We start from the raw sequence: 23,906 nt of genomic DNA, 5'->3' as shown, positions 1-23,906 counted from the left end.
CTAGTGAAGTAAGGTGACAATGATGACTTTCCTTTGGGTGAGGACTAGATTCTCAATGTGCCCATGTTTGATGGTAGTGAGCTTGAAGTGTCCCCTCCCTCACCCCAGTCATGGCGTCCCACTAATCTTCTGTGTCCCTCATTGTCCCTGTGTCTTGTTTTGGTTGTCCTGTTTGCATTTGTTTCCTCATCTACCCAACTTACTTGACCCAGAAATACCAGTGTCCCTTACCCACCATTCCTCTCTTAATGAAAAGAAAATGGACAGCTGTTCCTCAAAACAAATATTGTCCCATACAAAGCTCTCCATTTCGCACATGGGTCTACTTGACACACTTGATTCGGTCCAATTGGCTATAAACATGATTGTGTTGTTGCCACCCCTCTTTGTGGAGGTGACATTCCAAATTCAGCTAATATTCTGTACATATTTTATTTTACACTGTTTAAAAAATGGATCGCTGTGGTTCTTTCCTACCTACCTCCTGCACAATCCTACATTGCTTTCCCTTTTTTCTTCCCCTGCTTGTCCCCCATTTCTCCACTTTCCTATCTACCCAATTTTAACACCTGTAATCTGGTCAAAAAATAGAATTACACATCACATACAAGTGACAAAAACAATGTAGCCCTTTACTTTTTGCCTTCTATGTTTGCGTGGAGTTTGGCATGATGCATCAATGCCAAGCAGCTCTTTCTTGGTGCGGTTAGCTCCGCACTATGCTGCTTAAACTCATTGTGCTATGCCAATACACAATAACACACAGTGAATATAGCTTAAAGTATTATCTCATTTCATTGTCATTACTTCTTTAAAAGTATTATATACCACTTGATTCAAACTCTATACCATCTGCACTGAAAAATAAACATGTCACTTCATTTACACCTGTGCCACAGATCAGCTAAGCAGCAGGTGTGTTTCATACACTCAGTGCTACATCTCATCATTTTAGCAATGAGCCTCAGGTTTGCACTCTACCTGCTCACAGACAAGTAAAAGCTAAATAAATGTAAATCTCACATGTGCAAAAACTTTGCAGCCATCGTGCAAACCCTGTTCTCAGTGGTGCACTACGCAAACCGAACATTAGTATGTGTTACTGTTATCTAATGTCAATTTAATGTTCCTGACATGAAAATATATGTGGAAATAGAAAAAAGTGAAGGCCTTATCTAAGAAAATGACAGATATTTACAATGCAAACATCTCTTACCTCCCCCATGCACTGTGAACATGGTCTCTCAGTACATGTTCGCAAATATATGAAATACACTAAATAAACAAGTAGCACATGATGTGTTATATACCATGCACATCTTTAGAATGACAATGCACATTATATTTTTAAAATGTCCACCCATCTATTTCAGGCAGTACTGCCAACCTCTTCTCTCCAACATCCTTTACTGATGTCATCCACTATAATTTGTCATGCATCCTTGTAAATGTGCCATGGTGCCTGTGTAATGCCCTATGTTCTCGTGTGTGTGTGTGTGTGTGTGTGTGTGTGTGTGTGTGTGTGTGTGTGTGTGTGTGTGTCTATGTGTGCATGTTTGGGCACTTGCTTGACATTTGAACACCATATGGGACTGTGCTCTTACCATCTTCCTCTCACCAGACTGTGCTGATTTGTGGATGTGCAGTATACTCATCAGGGCAGGGTCAGAGATGGCCTGTACTCCAGGCACAAGTCATCTCATCCTATATGAGTTCAGGAACAGAGCTTTCATTGTATCCATGTACATAATAGCATGGTTTGCAGGGCCTGTATTTTCTTAGTGTGAAAACCCTGTGGTCTGTCCAGCTGCTGCAGGTGTCTGGTGAGCTGCATGCAAAAGTAAGCATTATGCTGTATTAGTGCTCTGATGAGGTTCAAGTGCAGTGCTGTTATATGATTCTCATATTTGGATACAATGGCCTGACTTATGAGGTGCATGACATAGCCTTTCCCTACCACTGTGTATACTTGTTTGTTGAAGTTCAGATTGCTGTCTACATGTGTTACCATATATTGTGACACAGGTTTCAGCACAGGGGCAGTATGGTCAATTGTGTACTTACCAGGAAATTCAATGTTGAATAAGGCCCATATACTGAGACATTCTGTATTTATTAGTAGACTGTATGGCACCAAACATTTGTCTGTGTTTGCCCCTTCTGTAGTATGTTAACATCATTGGTGGACTCAATGATTGCAGCCAATATATAAGAATCAGCAAACCTGGTAGGCTCAGGATATATTCTGTAGCCTGGAGTCTTGAGAAATAGATGCCAAACAGTATAGGGCCCAGCACAGCTCCTTGGGTTACACCAGTGGTGACAGCTCTAATGTTAAAGTTTGATTCACCAACTTTCACACTATGTAGTCTATTGATGAGGCAGTTGGTTAACCATCTAGTGATGTCAGTGTTAATCCCCAGCTGGTAGAGTTTGTCAGTGATACCTCAGTTAGGGATTGTGTCAAAACCCTAGGACAGGGCAAGATAAACAGTATCCATTTTCTTACCTTCATGTAGGTCTATCACATAGAATCAATGGAGTTTGACAATGTCACAGACTGCCTGTAGCATGAGTCAGAACATGTAGCTATCTGACATGGTTTGGTACACACTTTAACACACACTTCAGATGGACTACGTTCCTAGAGAAGGGTGTACATCACCATGCATCAACCTGAATGGGGTGGGGGCAGTACCTGATGCAAGCATGCATGTATAGACACATCCTGACTCTCCTGATCTGTGAGTTAGAACAACATGTCATCATGAACCTTTTGTAAAGTGTCACTAGTAATATCCCAGCTGTGTGCAACAGACATGTGAGTTATTAATGCTACATTATGTCTGTCACATCTGTTAGATGCCCTCAACGAGGTCATGTATGGCATGCAGAATGAAAACACTATCACCCTGTGGAAATTGACCGTGCCAAGCCATTTGACAGGAGTCCACACTGAGGCATTCATGCCACACTGTCAGATGTGGCCATAAACAGCTATATCAATACGTGGGTAGAACACTGGATCACATACGTGGCATCTAAAATGTTGGAATGTGTAAAGTGACCTATACCTTTCATCCAGTGATCAATTCTGTATATCAGGGCTGTCTGTTAGGCCCTTTCCTGTCCATGATTTAAAAAAAAAAAAACATCAAGAATTACATACAAATCTTATGCACAAACAGCTGTCTGGTGGACTGCATATTGTAGGCAATCATTGGCTACAACTGTGATATTAGTCAAATACAGATTGCTGCCACAGCCATGACAACACATGAGATGAAAAAAAACATGTTGTGATTTGTTTCATTATGCAAACAAATGCACAAGCTAACGATCATGTAGAAGTCACACCCTATATGCAGACCATTTGGTATATGGCCTGTGTCCTGGGTTATATGGTATGTGGAATGTCCACCAACATGTGTCCACAATGGTGACTACTCCCTTGTATGTAAAACAACTACTGAGTATATGAAGGACATCCACATCAAAAGCCATAATATCTCCATAATTCACAGCCTTCGCCACACCAATACCCAAGTACAATGCACCCTTCCTCATGTACCTCCCTACACATCTTCCAATGATGTGAAACTGAAGCGTACCACCTTTGCCACAGTGAGCTTTCACATATCTATTTGTACACACCTGTTTGTTAGTCTTGTTGCATAAACATTACTGTCTGATGGAGCTAAAGCCCCATCAAGGTCTTATACCAGATGCATGTGTGATATCATGAGATTGGTGGCAAGGTTAACATTTATGATAGTGCAGATTGTGCCATATATATATATATTTGCTATGCACACCAGTCTAATCATACTAATCATAATGTCAAGTGTCTCTCTTCACACCTACAGCATATGTTAGTGTCAGGAGAGTGTGCTTGATTGCAATCATAGATTGCTGACATGTCATAATAGTTGTACAAGTGTGTTGGTGCAGAAGCATCTATGTTCATTAAGAAGCACATATGCTGTGTCAGAGACATGGGTATTATGGGTCTATATTACCTCATCAAAATGACTCTTTACCGAATACCAATCCAATTACACCTATACAACAAAACCCAAATCAGTAAACATCAAAAGTTTTCCCAGGGCAAGGAAACATTTGCCCCTAGCACACCAGAACAGACACCACAGTAAATCAAACCCACCCAAAAGGGGGGCTTAGCCACCACACACCCAAATGTGGGAGGCAGCACCACACCCCCAACTATATAAACCAACTCCAAGATCGCACTACATTGGGGGAAGGGCAAAGTTGTAGTGTTGGCAAAGTGCTTCCTTACTCTGGGGAAACTTTCACAGTTCGCAGAAGTGCATTTTGTTGTACAAGTGTCAATGGATTAGTATTCACTGAAAGATATATTTTGATAAGATAATATATATATATAGATATAGCTGTTTATGGCCACGTCTGACATATATAGACCCATTATTACTGGTGATATCATTCTGCTAATGTCCATGATTGTGTGTTCTGGATTTACTGATGGCCATGAGCCTGTAACTGTGTCCCACTTGTTGGAAACCTCTTCTGACAATACAGGCATATTCAGACAAATCAGTTTGCACAGCTTCACAATATGCACCCAACCCCAATTGTATAAACCATCCCTGATAGATGTCCTCTCCATTGTTCATGGCAGGATGCTTATATCACACTGACATCTTCTCCACTGTTTTGTCACCTTGTGTGACAGTCATATAATATACTTTTCTCACTATACAGACCATACTGTACCATGTGGAGTTGTGATTACTGTTCCTGCTACAACTGTCTTCCTTTTACATGCCCTCATCTGCACTATATTACAATGTTTCAATTGTACTCATTCTCAATGGTCATCCCTAAACTTCATCTGTGTGTCCCTAATCAATAAATGCACTTCCTATGTCTGTTTATTATAAACGGTAGCCCATGTACCCTTATAGATCAGTTACTCAACCTATACAGACTGCCTGGAATAGAATTCCACAATAGCTGCACTGTATACAATGTCCTGTACGATGCTTGGAACATATACATTAATATATTATAAACTCTGGTAATCATTGTGGCATTCTGCTCAATCCCCCTAACCCAGTCTGCTCTCATATAAACAACTTTGTTATCTGTGTTGCTTTACATGGTTTCCTAGCCACCAGCACTGTTGCCAGCCATGAAACACTGCTTGTTTACATTTGAGCATGGTGTGTGGCATGAATGTATACTAAGCACTGCTGCTCACCATGCAAACACATAAACTCCATGTAGACTTCAAAGTCTACACCTAGTTTATTGAATCCCAGGGTTCATTTATCTAGTATTACTCTCCACAGAAAATCTTGACATTCTACTTTTTGATTACAATATTTGCTTCTTATTTTTATAGCTTTATTTGTTTCATTTGATAGCTTTTCCCATGGTTTTACATAGTAATATTTTATCATTACATTCTTATACCATACTTTTCTTTCTTTTTCTGTATCAGCAATTTATATTTTCCACACAAATATTTTTCTTGGTATAGGTTCATAGGTTCATAGGTAGGTACTAGGCTATCTGCCTGAGGGCATTTATAAGCCTAGCCAGAGTGTGTCAGCTTTCGCCACCTCATTGATTAATTAACTGAGACTCTGTCAAGCAGAGCCAATGAAGTGATCCCAGGGGTGTATTTTCTGTTACCCATCCACTCTTCAAGGTTTCTCTTAAAGAGTGTTAGTGAGGGGTTCTGCCTAATGTAGTTAGGATTTTTTTTCCTAAGCATGGGGAGTCTCTGTGACAGGAATCTATCCCTCCAGCATGTTCTATTTATTGTTGTGGTGAGGTTTAGCTCACTAGAGCCCGTGGCTCGCAGTGACTTGGATTTCTTTAGCTGGAGCATGTCCATCAATTCTGAGTTGGACATAACTTTGTAAGTCAGGCAGAGGTCACCTCTGAGTAAGTGATATGCCACTGACTACAGCCGGAGTTTTTTCAGTCAGGCTGCATAGAACATATGTTTGAGGCCAGTAATCCTCTTGTTGAGGTACTTTGGTGGTCTTTCCAGCTGTTGGAAGTGTCTTGTGAGGTACATCCTAAATGGGGCATTGTACTCTATGATGGGTCTGATGAGTAACGAGTAGAAGGGCACTATAACCTCTTTATTTCTAGATGCGAACCCTTTAGTAATTAGATGGGCCACATAGAAGGATTTCCTAACTACTTTGGCATTATTATTGTCAAAGGAGAGATTACTATCTACCTGGGTCCCCAGATTTCTTATTACCTCTTCTGTATTAAGAAGGCTGCCACCTATGTTGTAATTCATGGATGTTTTGTTTTTTCCCAAATGGGATGACTATGCATTTTTTGGCATTTAGCTTGAGGCCTTGACTTTGACACCAGGTGTCCATCTCAGTAAGGCCCTTTTGGAGGATGTCCTTGTTAGCCGGAAAGTCAATTATGGCTCCTAGTTTGCAGTCATTGGCGAACTTAGTTAGCCATAGTCTTACTGTGTTTGTCTGTACTCCTGAGAAGTATATGCTGAACAGTAGAGGTCCCAGGACCGAGCCTTGCAGGACACCACTTCTGACTGGTTTAGAGTCAGACCTAGAGCCTGTTATTCTTACCTTGTGAGTTCTGTCTGTAAGCCAGTTGGCAAATCATCTCGTGACGTAGGGGTATATATTCAGGCTGGTGAGTTTTTCTGTAATACCCAAGTAGGGAATGGTGTCAAAAGCCTTGGTGAGGTCAAGGTAGGCTGTGTGAACCAACTTTTCCTCATCTATGACCTTGGTGACTGTCTCAAAGAAGTCAACCAGGTTTAGTAGGCATGATCTGCCCTTAACAAAGTCAAACTGGGTCGGGTCAAGTGTTTGGAGGTACCCAATGTCTTTGTTAATGAGTTCCATGATGATGTGCTCCATAGCCTTGCAGACCAGCCTAGTCAGGCTTATGGGGTGATAGTTACCAGGGTCAGTTGTGGCCCCTCCTTTGTGGAGTGGAATAACCATTGCTGTGTGCCATTCTATGGGCATATAGCCTGTGGAGACGCTGAGATTGAACAGTGTGTTTAGGTGGGGGGTTAGTCTGTTCTGTAGTTCATGCAAGACACAGCCTGGGACACCATTTGGCCCCATTAACGCTGTGTTTTTGGCTTTTAAAAGGGCTGTTTTCACCTGTGCATCTGTGATTTCTGGGACACTACACTTTTCCGGTATTGTTGTGGGCCCTTTTGGGGGTGAGAGGGGGGTGAAGTTTGCACTGAATCTATCTGCCAGGATGTTGGCAATATCAGTAGGTTCAGTATATTTTGTGCTATTTTGTACTAGCTCAGTGCATATCTGCAAGTTGCCACTTAGATTCTTAACATAGCTAAAGAAGGCTTTGTGGTTATCTTTTGAATCCTTGGCTATTTTTCTTTCGAAGTTAGCCTTGGATGATTTTATGAGGGACCTTAGTTTCTTACTGATACTGATCGCGGATGTCTTTCATTCTTGGGATTTGCTTTTTTTCTGAACTAGTTTCCTCCTTCTATTGTATAGCCTGTTCATGGCAGGGCTCCACCAAACTGGTTTTCTTCTCTTAGAGGAGTGAGTCTTGGCTTTGCTAGGGATGGCATGATCCATGCATCCTTGAAGGTGCTCATAGAGTGCATTTGTAAAGGTTTCTGCATCTTGGGCAGTGTTATCCTTTAGCGTGGAGGCTGTGAAACTTACCGCCTCTGACTTAAGTAAGGTGAAGTTTACTTTAGAAAAGTTTTTTTACTGTGGTTTCCTTAGTTGGGGGTGGTGGTGGGGTGTGGACATCCAGAGTGACTAGTTTATGGTCTGATCTAACCTGTGACAGGTTGACCTCCGGTGTGGAACACTTGTCGCCCATGTTGGTGATGACCAAGTCCAATATGTTTTCACTTCTGGTGGGGGAGTTTACCAGCTGATCCAGGGCATTTGAGCTGATTAATTCTTGGAAGCACTGGGCCTGGGAGTTTGTACTCGAGCAGTTTTCCCAGTTAATGGTAGGGCAATTGAAATCATCCAATATCAAGGTGTTCGATAGGACCTTCATGTTTTCCAGTGTCTTCAGAAAGGCGGAGTGGTGCTCCTGGGTCATGGAGGGTGATCTGTAGCAGGCCACAATTTGCATTGCAGATTTGCCCGATGTTAGTTGCACATGGATGATCTCAGAGGTATCATGCTGCGCCACTAATCTGGAGGTGTAGGTATCCTTGATGAAAATGGATACACCCCCTCCTTTTGTGTTTTGGTCCATTTTCTGTGGCCAAAAATGTGGTATTAGTTGTAGCCCAGTAGTGCTGGGGTGCTCTCTGGAGCCTTGAACCAGGTTAAAGTTACTGCACAGATGTTGAAGTTCTCCATACTGAGGAGTGCTTTGAGTGCGTGCATTTTGAGATTTAAACTCCTGGCATTGAGTAGCATAGCCCTTAGTTTTTTGTTAATTGTGCTGTTTACAGAAGTGGATTTGACTTTTGAGCCTTGCCTAAAAAAGTCACTATGGGGGCAGCAAGAGCCTTGGCCAGTATTCAAAAGCCTAGGGGTGACAAGAGCAAGCCGTCTCTTGTGAAGCAATGTGGCTTGTCGAGCATGTCGTCCCAGGCTGACAGACACTGTATCCCCTTTGAATGACACCAGAAGCTTAGCCAATTGTTGAAACTGACCATTTTTTTCTTTATACTGAGGTATCATTCTTGGTGAGGGCAGGATGCTACTCAGGGTCAGGGTCATACCTGCCTGGACTACATGATCAGAGAGCTCTTCCATGTCTCTTTTCATTTAGTCCAGCGAGGTACATCTCAGGTCATTCACACCAACATGAATAATGACAGAGTTATATTTGTACTTTTTCTGGACTGACCTGAGTGCTTGTGTTATGTGGCAGGTTATGACTGCCAACAGGCAGCTAACAGTAACCTTCTCCTTGTCCAGCCTAGTGAGTGGGACATCAGTGTGTCTGACTATAGAGTCACCTATTATTAGTGTGTTAGGTATGTTATTTCGCCTTAAGGGCTGTGATTGTGCGGCACACTGATTTTGTGTTTTATGTGTTGTCTAGTTTGTGACGGGAGGTGCAGGTTGTTTGGGCGTCTGCTTTGGAGGTCTCTGATGCTTTTGCAGGTTTTTATTTTGAGCCTCCAAGTATGGTTTTGTGTATTTATGTGTATTTTTTGCCAGTGCTGATTTAGTAGGTCTATGTATGGCTGGACGAGTGGTGCAAGTGTTAACCTTCTCCTCTTAACTGTCTGTTCCAGTCTTGGGTGGAGAGAGCTTAGCCTCCAGTTTGGCTGTACAATTGCATCTCTAGCATATGTTAGTGTTTTATGGTAGGAGGAGAGGGCTGTCTGTGTACATGAGGCAGTTGTAACATTGCCTCAGGATACCCAGATTCACCAGCTGGACTGGAGAGTACACTTGAAATTGCCCTTTGGTCATGCCTGAATAGTAGAGTGAGCTGCTTAGTCGCTTGGTTGGTGAGGGGTGAATAAAGAGCCTTGCCCTGCTGGGCAATCAAGTGTCAGGGTATATTAGTGCTTGCTATTAGGTCTGAGCAAGTGCTGGACTGTAGGATGATTTTTGAGTGCTTAGATTGAGAGTTAGACTAGTTTCAAGGGAAAAACTGAAGAGGAGACTTAGTGGAGCCAGGAATAATTTAGCCCTAGCTAACCGCCAGCGCGCAAACCCCCACAAATGCTTTTTTTAGCAGGGAAATGAAAGAGATAGAAATTAGCCCAAAATGGCCAATGAACTACTAACTTCTGGGCTGGAACCACTCCACCAGGGACAGATAGACTACTCAAAGCTCCCCTCTCTCACAGGTGAACAGAGAAACTTCCTTCTATCCAAGTAAGGTATGGGCAACTCAGAAACTTGTAACACAGCCCTGAATTCAACACTAGCCTGAAAACTGGACTATACTAGCTTAGAAAGGTGGGAAACAAGGCATTTTTTTGAAAAGATAAGGCAAAAACAGTAAAAAATGCACTTAAAACAGCTTTAAACAACTACAAACTATCAGAAAAGGCTATTGCACTTTGGTGTGTAGCCTACAACAGTTAAACAAATTATTTAAACAAAAAATGACTTTTTAAAAGTGCAAGCATTCAAATAAGTACAATATGTGAAAAAACAAGCTTTTAAATCACAATAAAGGCTGTAAAATCACCGTTTAGGTGGAAAACAGTTAAGTACAGCAAGACAGTACAGAAAACTGATACTTAATCACTCCAAAGTCTCTCTTCTAAGCTAGAAGGCTTGTATCAGTTTCAGGCTTTCTAGTGCTTCCCAGTAGGTTAGTTACAGGAAAGCTGGGAAACAAGCATAGATGTGGTCTTTTAAACCAGAAAGTTGAAAGAGATGGACAAACTGCCCAAATGTTTAATAAACTACAATTTCTGGGCCAAGAACCACTCCTCTTGTGGTAGACAGGCTATCTAGTGCTTACCACTCCCACTGATAAGCTAGAAGGCTTTTCTCCAACACAGAAAGGCTTGCTGGGCTCAGAAGCTTACGAACAGTCCTGGGTACAGCAACTCTGTATCTGGACTAGGCTAGTTACAGGAATCATTTTATTTCATCATTTATGCATTCTCTTTATCTTCGAATCTTTTTACCGTACCCCCAAATTTGTCATCCTTACATTTATACAGTGATACTACTAATCTCTCATTTCATTTATCCAGTTTAACACTTTCTATAATTTTGATGAAGCAGCATATGCCCCTTGATTAATTAACCATAAACGTCCATTGTCTTTGTTTACATACAAAACCTCTTTTTTCCTGAGTTTAATCTAGAATCCCATATAAATGAAATACTTATCAGCAATAATTCATTTTCAAATATTGTTGGCAACATAAATACATTGCTAAGTTTGCTATTTTTTCCTGTCAGTACTGAATTTATCAAATAAGCCTTTTTATTAGAATGATAATTTGTATGTTCACTGACTACAGCCGGAGTTTTTTCAGTCAGGCTGCATAGAACATATGTTTGAGGCCAGTAATCCTCTTGGTGAGGTACTTTGGTGGTCTTTCCAGCTGTTGGACGTGTCTTGTGAGGTACATCCCAAATGGGGCATTGTACTCTATGATGGGTCTGATGAGTGATGAGTAGAAGGGCACTATGACCTCTTTATTTCTAGATGCGAACCCTTTAGTAATTAGATGGGCCACATAGAAGGATTTCCTAACTACTTTGGCATTATTATTGGCATTATTATTGTCAAAGGAGAGATTACTATCTACCTGGGTCCCCAGATTTCTTATTACCTCTTCTGTATTAAGAAGGCTGCCACCTATGTTGTAATTCATGGATGTTTTGTTTTTCCCAAATGGGATGACTATGCATTTTTTGGCATTTAGCTTGAGGCCTTGACTTTGACACCAGGTGTCCATCTCAGTAAGGCCCTTTTGGAGGATGTCCTTGTTAGCCGGAAAGTCAATTATGGCTCCTAGTTTGCAGTCATTGGCGAACTTAGTTAGCCATAGTCTTACTGTGTTTGTCTGTACTCCTGAGAAGTATATGCTGAACAGTAGAGGTCCCAGGACCGAGCCTTGCAGGACACCACTTGTGACTGATTTAGAGTCAGACCTAGAGCCTGTTATTCTTACCTTGTGAGTTCTATCTGTAAGCCAGTTGGCAACCCATCTCGTGACTTAGGGGTATATATTCAGGCTGGTGAGTTTTTCTGTAATACCCAAGTAGGGAATGGTGTCAAAAGCCTTGGTGAGGTCAAGGTAGGCTGTGTGAACCAACTTTTCCTCATCTATGACCTTGGTGACTGTCTCAAAGAAGTCAACCAGGTTTAGTAGGCATGATCTGCCCTTAACAAAGTCAAACTGGGTCGGGTCAAGTGTTTGGAGGTACCCAATGTCTTTGTTAATGAGTTCCATGATGATGTGCTCCATAGCCTTGCAGACCAGCCTAGTCAGGCTTATGGGGTGATAGTTACCAGGGTCAGTTGTGGCCCCTCCTTTGTGGAGTGGAATAACCATTGCTGTGTGCCATTCTATGGGCACATAGCCTGTGGAGACGCTGAGATTGAACAGCGTGTTTAGGTGGGGGTTAGTTTGTTCTGTAGTTCATGCAAGACACAGCCTGGGACACCATTTGGCCCCATTAACGCTGTGTTTTTGGCTTTTGAAAGGGCTGTTTTCACCTGTGCATATGTGACACTACACTTTTCCTGTATTGTTGTGGGCCCTTTTGGGGGTGAGAGGGGGGTGAAGTTTGTACTGAATCTATCTGCCAGGATGTTGGCAATATCAGTAGGTTCAGTATATTTTGTGCTATTTTGCACTAGCTCAGTGCATATCTGCGAGTTGCCACTTAGATTCTTAACATAGCTAAAGAAGGCTTTGTGGTTATCTTTTGAATCCTTGGCTATTTTTCTTTTGAAGTTAGCCTTGGATGATTTTATGAGGGACCTTAGTTTCTTACTGATACTGATTGTGGATGTCTTTCATTCTTGGGATTTGCTTTTTTTCTGAACTAGTTTCCTCCTTCTATTGTATAGCCTGTTCATGGCAGGGGTCCACCAAACTGGTTTTCTTCTCTTAGAGGAGTGAGTCTTGGCTTTGCTAGGGATGGCACGATCCATGCATCATTGAAGGTGCTCATAGAGTGCATTTGTAAAGGTTTCTGCATCTTGGGCAGCGTTATCCTTTAGCGTGGAGGCTGTGAAACTTACCGCCTCTGACTTAAGTAAGGTGAAGTTTACTTTAGAAAAGTTTTTTACTGTGGTTTCCTTAGTTGGGGGTGGTAGTGGGGTGTGGACATCCATAGTGATTAGTTTATGGTCTGATCTAACCTGTGACAGGTTGACCTCCGGTGTGGAACACTTGTCGCCCATGTTGGTGATGACCAAGTCCAATATGTTTTCACTTCTGGTGGGGGAGTTTACCAGCTGATCCAGGGCATTTGAGCTGATTAATTCTTGGAAGCACTGGGCCTGGGAGTTTGTACTCGAGCAGTTTTCCCAGTTAATGGTAGGGTAATTGAAATCATCCAATATCAAGGTGTTCGATAGGACCTTCATGTTTTCCAGTGTCTTCAGAAAAGCGGAGTGGTGCTCCTGGGTCATGGAGGGTGATCTGTAGCAGGCCACAATTTGCATTGCAGATTTGCCCGATGTTAGTTGCACATGGATGATCTCAGAGGTATCATGCTGCGCCACTAACCTGGAGGTGTAGGTATCCTTGATGAATATGGATACACCCCCTCCTTTTGTGTTTTGGTCCATTTTCTGTGGCCAAAAAATGTGGTATTAGTTGTAGCCCAGTAGTGCTGGGGTGCTCTCTGGAGCCTTGAACCAGGTTAAAGTTACTGCACAGATGTTCAAGTTCTCCATACTGAGGAGTGCTTTGAGTGCGTGCATTTTGAGATTTAAACTCCTGGCATTGAGTAGCATAGCCCTTAGTTTTTTGTTAATTGTGCTGTTTACGGAAGTGGATTTGACTTTTGAGCCTTGCCTAAAAAAGTCACTATGGGGGCAGCAAGAGCCTTGGCCAGTATTCAAAAGCCTAGGGGTGACAAGAGCAAGCCGTCTCTTGTGAAGCAATGTGGCTTGTCGAGCATGTCGTCCCAGGCTGACAGACACTGTATCCCCTTTGAATGACACCAGAAGCTTAGCCAATTGTTGAAACTGATCATTTTTTTCTTTATACTGAGGTATCATTCTTGGTGAGGGCAGGATGCTACTCAGGGTCAGGGTCATACCTGCCTGGACTACATGATCAGAGAGCTCTTCCATGTCTTTTTTCATTTAGTCCAGGGAGGTACATCTCAGGTCATTCACACCAACATGAATAATGACAGAGTTATATTTGTACTTTTTCTGGACTGACCTGAGTGCTTGTGTTATGTGGCAGGTTATGACTGCCAACAGGCAGCTAACAGTAACCTTCTCCTTGTCCAGCCTAGTGAGTGGGATGTCAGTGTGTCTGACTATAGAGTCACCTATTATTAGTGTGTTAGGTATGTTATTTCGCCTTAAGGGCTGTGATTGTGCGGCACACTGATTTTGTGTTTTATGTGTTGTCTAGTTTGTGACGGGAGGTGCAGGTTGTTTGGGCGTCTGCTTTGGAGGTCTCTGATGCTTTTGCAGGTTTTTATTTTGAGCCTCCAAGTATGGTTTTGTGTATTTATGTGTATTTTTTGCCAGTGCTGATTTAGTAGGTCTATGTATGGCTGGACGTGTGGTGCAAGTCTTAACTGTCTGTTCCAGTCTTGGGTGGAGAGAGCTTAGCCTCCAGTTTGGCTGTACAATTGCATCTCTTGCATATGTTAGTGTTTTATGGTAGGAGGAGAGGGCTGTCTGTGTACATGAGGCAGTTGTAACATTGCCTCAGGATACCCAGATTCACCAGCTGGACTGGAGAGTACACTTGAAATTGCCCTTTGGTCATGCCTGAATAGTAGAGTGAGCTCTTTGCCTTGCCCTGCTGGACAATCAAGTGTCAGGGTATATTAGTGCTTGCTATTAGGTCTGAGCAAGTGCTGGACTGTAGGATGATTTTTGAGTGCTTAGATTGAGAGTTAGACTAGTTTCAAGGGAAAAACTGAAGAGGAGACTTAGTGGAGCCAGGAATAATTTAGCCCTAGCTAACCGGCGCTGCCCAGCGCGCAAACCCCCACAAATGCTTTTTTTAGCAGGGAAATGAAAGAGATAGAAATTAGCCCAAAATGGCCAATGAACTACTAACTTCTGGGCTGGAACCACTCCACCAGGGACAGATAGACTACTCAAAGCTCCCCTCTCTCACAGGTGAACAGAGAAACTTCCTTCTATCCAAGTAAGGTATGGGCAACTCAGAAACTTGTAACACAGCCCTGAATTCAACACTAGCCTGAAAACTGGACTATACTAGCTTAGAAAGGTGGGAAACAAGGCATTTTTTTGAAAAGATAAGGCAAAAACAGTAAAAAATGCACTTAAAACAGCTTTAAACAACTACAAACTATCAGAAAAGGCTATTGCACTTTGGTGTGTAGCCTACAACAGTTAAACAAATTATTTAAACAAAAAAGACTTTTTAAAAGTGCAAGCATTCAAATAAGTACAATATGTGAAAAAACAAGCTTTTAAATCACAATAAAGGCTGTAAAATCACCGTTTAGGTGGAAAACAGTTAAGTACAGCAAGACAGTACAGAAAACTGATACTTAATCACTCCAAAGTCTCTCTTCTAAGCTAGAAGGCTTGTATCAGTTTCAGGCTTTCTAGTGCTTCCCAGTAGGTTAGTTACAGGAAAGCTGGGAAACAAGCATAGATGTGGTCTTTTAAACCAGAAAGTTGAAAGAGATGGACAAACTGCCCAAATGTTTAATAAACTACAATTTCTGGGCCAAGAACCACTCCTCTTGTGGTAGACAGGCTATCTAGTGCTTACCACTCCCACTGATAAGCTAGAAGGCTTTTATCCAACACAGAAAGGCTTGCTGGGCTCAGAAGCTTACGAACAGTCCTGGGTACAGCAACTCTGTATCTGGACTAGGCTAGTTACAGGAATCATTTTATTTCATCATTTATGCATTCTCTTTATCTTCGAATCTTTTACCGTACCCCAAATTTGTCATCCTTACATTTATACAGTGATACTACTAATCTCTCATTTCATTTATCCAGTTTAACACTTTCTATAATTTTGATGAAGCAGCATATGCCCCTTGATTAATTAACCATAAACGTCCATTGTCTTTGTTTACATACAAAACCTCTTTTTTCCTGAGTTTAATCTAGAATCCCATATAAATGAAATACTTATCAGCAATAATTAATTTTCAAATATTGTTGGCAACATAAATACATTGCTAAGTTTGCTATTTTTTCCTGTCAGTACTGAATTTATCAAATAAGCCTTTTTATTAGAATGATAATTTGTATGTTCAACTGAAAAGATAGTTTTTTAAATTCTGCTACTGTTTTTTTTTTTTCATTGAAATCTACTTATATCTTTATGCTCAAAATTTATACATAATACAGACATTTCATTCATTGTAATATATATGGCCCCCTATCTTTACCGCATCACCTATACCTTCATTTTTCTCTTTATTTAAAGCTATCCCTATCACCTTTAGTGCAATTTATTACTTGTTTTATAAATTGTTTGCAATTATTATAATATCATCTACATATGTAAACAGAGCTGCAATTCATAACTTTTTAGGTGTTGTATAATCCACCTCCTTCATTTTGTAATTTATTTCACATACTATCACATTCATAACTAATGCAAAGAGTATACAACTCATGGGGCATCCATGTCTTACACCACTCTTCATATGCACCTCTTGGCTTAACCAGCCATTTGCAAGTATTTTTACTTTATTTTTACCATATGCTGACATACATAATTTCCAAACTTTCTCACTTATATTCTTTCATCATTCACCATAAGATTTCATGTCCAGTTATATCAAATGCCTTTTTAAGGTCTCCTATCATGATTTTCACTTCTTCTCTTCTATTCATAATATCATCCTCAATTTTTCTAAATTTCATTTATAATTCTTGACAACACTTCCCCTTTATCCTGTGTATAATATGTTCCATAATATTTTAAATATTAGCTTCAAGTTCTTTCATATTATTTTTATAAAGATCTTATAATGATTATAATTCAATACTATTAGTATCCAGTTTTTTTTTAATTATCTTCTGTCTTCCTTCTTTCATATGAATTTATGTATTCCACTACATAATTCTTTACACAAAAAAAGCTTCATTTAACCATTCATTCAAAATATTTAAAACATATTTTTTTGCCAATCCCTTAAATTTTTATATATTTCATATACAATTCCATCTGGTCCTGCATCTGAATCTATATCTACCTGTCATTTACCTGTCCTAATATTTTATATAGTTCAAGTAAAAACATCTCATTTTCCAAATCCTTATTCTCTTTTTTGTTATTTTGTTTACTTCTCATGTTTTGTCACTACCTTTTTTTCTTTAAACAATTATTGTATATATTGCACTATATTGTTCATAATTTTTCCTGAGTTCTTTCCATTTATCTTTTTTATATTTTTTTATTTCTCTCACTACACATTATCTTCTTTTATTAAACTGCTTAAGTAATGTAATACTTCTCTTTTTCTTTGTAAAAATATATTTGCTTATATAAATTACTGTATTTTTCTTGATTTTTTTCATATAATTTTTTTCTTTGTCAAAGTCTTTCTACCATTATGTCCTAATTCCTCCAATGCATCATATGTTCTTTTATATTTTTCTTTCTTTACTTTTGTCACATCATATTGCCACTGTAAAAAGCATTTTTATATTCTTCCTTAATTATCATCCACCATTCAGATCACTTTTTCTAAAATTTTTCAAAATGATATGATCTTTCCTTAACTGCATTATTAATCTCTTTCTGTCTTCATCCCATGCTTTCCCATTTATACATTTTATTCCTTTTCATATCTGTATATGCTCCTTGTTTTCTTTTAACTCTAGGCACATTGCAAGATGATCAAAAAATATTGTTTGAACTACCACCCCTTCTCCTATACCAAAACCTTCTGATGCTATGAAGTAATCTATTTCAGTTCTATGCATACCCCTTTTGTAAGTCTATGAATTTTTGTCCCAAACATTTAACTTAACACATTTTATATCTTCTAATATTTTCTTACAAAATTTCTTTACTTTCTATATTTGCCTCTTAAATCACAATTAAAGTTTCCTGTTATTATAATATTTATATTTATCTCTACGTAGTCTAAAATCTGATGAAATAAGCTTTCCCTTTGTTTACAATTAGTATAAGCATATACTGTTATAATTCTATATAAGTGTTATTTCCATTTTAAATCTACAACGGTTAATTTCCCTTTTTTTTCTAAAGTTACATTTAATATCGTTACTGTATTTCTGCAGAATATGGCTATTCCAGAATATCTCTCAATTTCCAAATTTCATATTATCTTTCCTCCCCATAGTTTCTCTGTTTGTAATCTTTCTTCATTTAATTATAACCATTCTTCATTTGTTAAAAATATTGGATCTTCTAATATAATTACATCTACATCACGTGTTACACTACTCCAAAATTCTTATTCTTCTTACTATTGTCTTAACACTATTCATTTTTACAGAAAGCACTCTAAAATTTCCATGTTCCCTTTTCCTTAGATGCATGGCTTCATAAGTTCTAAGCTAATTACTAGACTAGCTGCTTTAATGGGCCATTCTAAGCCTAGCCAATTTCCCTCCCAAAGGTAGAATTGAAACACCCTACTATGTGTCTGTGACTAAAACACCTTAACAATTATACTAAACCACAGCCATTAGCTGTATATATTCTTTTTCATCCATTTCCTTTTTTTTCTTTTGCACTTATCTCCTTAAATCTTCTTTTTCTGTCTTTTACCCTTTTACCAATAGATTGTTTTTATGATCTCCCAGTTTATGCCTTCTTTATCACTTATTTCAGAACCTTCTATTATATCCTCTTTAGTACTTTTTTCACATCTAATTTTTTTTTGCTACTTCTACTACTTCTAAAATTATTTTCTTCTCTTTCTTTTCCTTACTCTTCTTTTCATTTTTACAATCCATTCATAAATGTCCAATTTCATTACATTTATAACATTTCAATTCACATTTTTTGCATCATCACCCATTTCCCCACAAATACATTTTCTTTTGTCAGAGTACCTTATCAAATGTCCTTCTTTTCCACAAAAAAAAAAGTATTGGGTTGACTTCAGTATTTTCTGATACACCACCCCCATCCACGTTTATCATGCTTTGTACAGTGTGTGTGTGTGTGTGTGTGTGTGTGTGTGTGTGTGTGTGTGTGTGTGTGTGTATATATATATATATATATATATATATATATATATATATATATATATCTATATATATATATATATATATATATATATATATAACTTTTTTCCTTTCTATTTTTAACACAATATTAGAATCCCATCTGCAAGTCAATGAATAAACATTTCAATGCCCGTTACTTCTTTACATAGAATTTTCAAATGTCCTTTCAAAGTGTCTGTTCACTTCTGTTTGAAATTGTGCATGAAGTTTCCTTTTTGTTTCTCTGTTAAACATTCAGTGGGTTGCAGCCCAAATTCTTTTTTTCATATTCTCCAAGAAAATGTTCCATTGAAAAAACAGTTGCAAATATAATGTCACAAAAGTTCTTTTTGTTAATCTGAATAAATGTTCTAAATGTATGTGCTTTTACACCTATAGGAGGTATTAAATTGTCCCCCACTTCATATCTGTTGACTTTGTCATCTTCATTTCGAATCCTTACCACTTACTTCATTTTTCGAATTTCTTCTGACACTTTCTTTTCTAATACCTCCTTTTACCTTTATTAAGTTAATCTGCATATGTTTTCTTTTTCATCTCACTGTATTCTTCAAGATTGTCTCTGCTTCCTCCTTTTGTATGTTCTGCATAATGTTTCCCCTAGGAAACATATCCTTTATTTTTTATCTCACTCTACATCACCATTTCTTTAGGTAAATCATCCCACAACCCTCCCAACTGGAGAAATGTAATCACGCATCCATTATTTGCCCACTCATCTCCATCAAACAGAATTCTTAGAAGCATCCCCTCAGAAACCGACATGCATGCCCGTGTCTCAGCATCGGCATTCTCCTCCATTTTTCTCACCACTCCATTATTTCCTTCAATTTCAATCTGCTTTTGTTTCTCCAGGCTGCCATTGTGCCTGGAATGGAAACATGAAGTGCTCATGCGAAACTGTGTCCCACTCACGACAACGATAAGTAGGGGATGTTACCCAATGCCCTAGACAAATTTCTCCTAGTATTACAAATACTATCTGGGGTCTCCCCCTGAGAAGAGGCCAGTAGCCTAGTAAGACTAACCTGGTCAATAAATTATATGGAAAGAAAGAAAGAAAGAAAGAAAGAAAGAAAGAAAGAAAGAAAGAAAGAAAGAAAGAAAGAAAGAAAGAAAGAAAGAGGGTAATTGAATATATAAAGTATAACTGCCAAGACATATGGAAGAGGTAGTTGAAAATATTTGAATTAAGTGACAGACGCTTGGATATTGGGGGAGGGGGAATAGTCTGCTTTGGTAGAGTTCAAGAATCAGACAAAGCATACTTGCACAGATACTGTCAATAGATTTTCAAAATATGTTATTTATTTTTTATTTGAGCATTCAACTATTTTATCCCTTTGGATGGGATTTAAATAAAAAATAATAATGGTCCACGTACACCACAACAACAGATTAGTAGAGTCTTTCTTAGCAGGGATAGTATTTATTCTTAGATAATATTTCTAGATTTCAGGCTGCAAATCCCGATGCCACATGGAGGAGAAAGTCAAGCTAGGAGGGAAGAGCAAACTGCAGCAGCAAATTAGTAGTACCTTTCTTTGCAGGGAGGATCGTTACTCCCAGGTAATATACTGCCAGATTTCAGGCCGGAAATTCCAGTGCTGTATGGTGAAGAAAGTCAAGCCATGAGGAAAGGGAAATATCTTAGCTCAGAGCACACTGACCAGAGAATGTATACAGGATATTATAGAAGGTTAAAGATTTGAAAAAGGGCACTCAAAGTGCCGAATTAACTGAGCAGCACTTTGTTGGTTGACCAAATGCCAGGTAGCCAAAATTTTAATTATTAGTTTTGCATTAAAGCATTTTATCAACTTTTTAACAACTAGAACATAGTAAAGCCAGTTAAATTGAAACGTACAAGGCATTATTTGATGTTTAAAATAAATGAGCATATAATGTCAGAAAATTATAACTTGATTGTTAACAGTATTTGATATTTTTTTTTTTTTCTGTAAAGGTGCCACGGAATGCATGCAGTGCCCTGAAGATCTTTGGCCAGACGGCAAGAGGGAAAAATGTATACCCAAAATCATTGACTACCTTTCCTGTGAAGATTCCCTGGGCTTCTTTCTAACTGGACTATCCGTTTTTGCTTTTTTCATTACTATATTTGTTCTTTGCATTATCATTAAGTTTCGAGACACTCCAATAGTCAAAGCCAACAACAGAACCCTCAGTTACCTCCTGCTCGTTGCTCTATCACTGTGCTTTCTCTGTTCCCTGATATTCATTGGGCAGCCCAATGAAACTAGCTGCCTCTTGAGACAGACTGCATTTGGCATCATCTTTTCCATCTGCATGTCTTCCATCTTGGCTAAAACCATCATTGTTATTTTTGCTTTTAAGGCCAGGAATCCTTCTAGCAAACTACAGATATGGGTAGGATCCAGATGGTTACCAGGTTACATTGTTGTCTCTGGTTCTCTGATTCAGATTATGATATGCACATTCTGGCTGTCTACTGCTACCCCATTCCCGCAGAAAAACACAAACTCTGAATTTGGAAAAATAATATATGAGTGCAATGAAGGTTCTGCATTCATGTTCTACTGCATGTTGGGATATCTAGGGCTTCTGGCAATTGTTTGTTTTCTACTTGCATTCTTAGCCAGAAATTTGCCTGACAGATTTAATGAGGCAAAATATATTACTTTCAGCATGCTTGTTTTTCTTAGTGTCTGGCTTTCATTTATCCCAGCATACCTGAGCACAAAGGGAAGATATATGGTTGCTGTAGAGATATTTGCCATACTGACTTCTAGTGCTGGCTTAATTAGCTGTATATTTATTCCCAAGTGCTTCATTATTTTGCTAAAACCAAATATGAACACCAAAGAAAAGTTAAGTGGAAGATAAATTATATGCAAGCATCAACCTACTCAGTTGTTATGTATTAGTATCTCCTACTTTCAGTACCATCAGACTGATGCACTGTTGTCTAATTTCTTTTAGTGTTTTCATTATGATCTTAACAATTTTAATGGGATATGGTGTATTGGTCAATGCACTTCTCAGGGAGTGCCAACTGATTGAGTCTGTTCCATTTAACAGTTTCAAAGGGACGTTCATAGGCTATATCAGGTTGTTGCACAATCTTGATTAAATTAAAAACATTCTTTCAAATCCATTCAGGGTAACATATTTAATAACTTGGCATTCATTGAGAAGTGTCTCATGCCAAAATGCTGGTCTATGGATTCTGCCAAGTACGATTCAGCACAACAAACAAAAATCCCACAATTTCAGTGGAAACAGCTGAATTATTTGTCACAGCATCTTCACACTTATACCTTCAACATAAACAGTCATAGCCATTTTACTTAATATCCACTGTATCATTCTGATTAATACATATAAACCACCATATCATCTACTTTTCTACAGAAACTTGACAAGATGACAGTGGATAAAAATGAAGAATGTTGATTTTCATTTTATCATATCTGTGCATGCTATAACAGTGTAGTAGGGCATATCATATGCTGTGATTAGATTATGGCCTATCTTTCTGTGTTGACACATGGGGTGTGACCATCAACCCTGTAGCCAAACATGGAAGAGCACGACTGTACTCGTTAAGCCTCAGTGAATAATCATGATGTAGTGCAGGTTATTTAGAGTCATGGAGCAGACTAATTTCCTGAAAAAAGGAGGCGCTGTAGAGACAAACCCTTTTGTTCTCCTTTCTGGATGGAGAAATGATGGAAAACTGTTTAAAATGACAGAAACCGTAAGGACTGAGACGCACAGCTTACGGAGGTGGCTGGGCAGACATCAGATGATACTGTTGTCACTAGAGTCTGAAGTGGATCAGCTACATAAAAAAATAAAACTTAAGAGGACAAAATGCGACTTCAGACTTCTCAGGTCCTAGAATTACAATCTGAGGCATGTGAATTTTTGAGAAAATTGATGATATGGAGAGTCAACAGAAAAGAAGAAAAATAAGATTGATTAGGACCACAAGAAAATGTGTCAGATTCTGATTTGATTTTTTTATTTTTGTGGAAGATCTACTGCCTACAGTTAATGTATCCACTGAAATGGACTGGGAAATAAAAAAATGTGCAGGATATTGAGGATGCTTAAACCTCCAAACCAACACCTCTGCAAGGATGGCAGGTGCACAGGCTCAAAAAGCAAAACAGCCAGCACTCAACTGGAGCAAATATCTAGTTTTAATGTACAAAAACAGACCAGTTTCAACCCACAGGCCTTTTTCAATGTAAAACTCATCAGCACGTTCCCCATCTTATATATCATAACATGTTGCTGTTGTCTTTCGGCTTTTCCCAGTTACGGGTCACCACAGCGGAACTCCGGTCTGCTAATGATTGGCAGTAGATTTTCACGAATGCCGAGGTACCAGCTCGACGTTCAACCTTCAACGAAGGCATGCCCATTTACGGATGTCTTTCGAATGCCTACCTAACCACAGGGAGGATATGCAGACTCCACACAGAAGGCACTCCCTGTACTCCATCCGAGAATCGAATGGGAGAAACTCTTGCTGTGAGGCAACAATGCTACCGCTGCACATAACATAACAGAATAATTATATCTCATTAAACAATTATTACAAATGTTCATTAAGACTAGGTGGAAACAATTCCTCCAATTTCACTATCCAAGACTTTTCTTTTCTGTTCAAAACATTATGCCATCCACTTTTCATTGCTCTATGTCCCAACACCCTATCAATAATAATACATTTAAACAATATGGCAAGAGTGGCTGAAGTATCTTTCCAGACTACATGGCTCCCTGTTGCAGAAGAGTTACATGCTATGAGGTGGTTAGCTCATAGTGGAAAGTTGTAGGTTAAGGAGTGGAAATAACCTGTTCCAAGAAACATCTTGAGACAATTAATGTTGTTAGTCTGCAGCTTCAAAAGACACAAGATTCTACTAAAGTGTTACATGATACAGCACAAATTTAAAAGGCAAGTGCAAACAGGGAAAATATAGGCTGCCTGCATCTATACAGAGAGTTACCATAACTCTCAATTGTACAGATTTTCACAGAATGTCCAGATTTTTGCCTCATATTTCTGGCCC

At 39.1% G+C, this 23,906-nt stretch overlaps 1 protein-coding gene across 1 annotated transcript in view; it reads left to right on the top strand.

Moving 5' to 3' along the window:
* The window catches only part of LOC122797861 (extracellular calcium-sensing receptor-like), a 176,172-nt gene extending 154,467 nt beyond the window's left edge, over positions 1 to 21,705 (top strand). The window contains exon 5 of the mRNA XM_044066382.1: positions 20,807 to 21,705. Within this exon, the coding sequence (XP_043922317.1) occupies positions 20,807 to 21,705 (899 nt within the window). The remainder of the gene's footprint in view (positions 1 to 20,806) is intronic.
* The last annotated feature ends 2,201 nt before the right edge of the window (positions 21,706 to 23,906 follow it).

This window comes from Protopterus annectens, chromosome 3.part1 (genome assembly GCF_019279795.1).
Source record: "Protopterus annectens isolate FY-2018-M chromosome 3.part1, PAN1.0, whole genome shotgun sequence".
NCBI lineage: Eukaryota > Metazoa > Chordata > Ceratodontiformes > Protopteridae > Protopterus > Protopterus annectens.
Note: the sequence above shows the minus strand (reverse complement) of the source record. Positions and strands in the feature narration are given on the sequence as shown.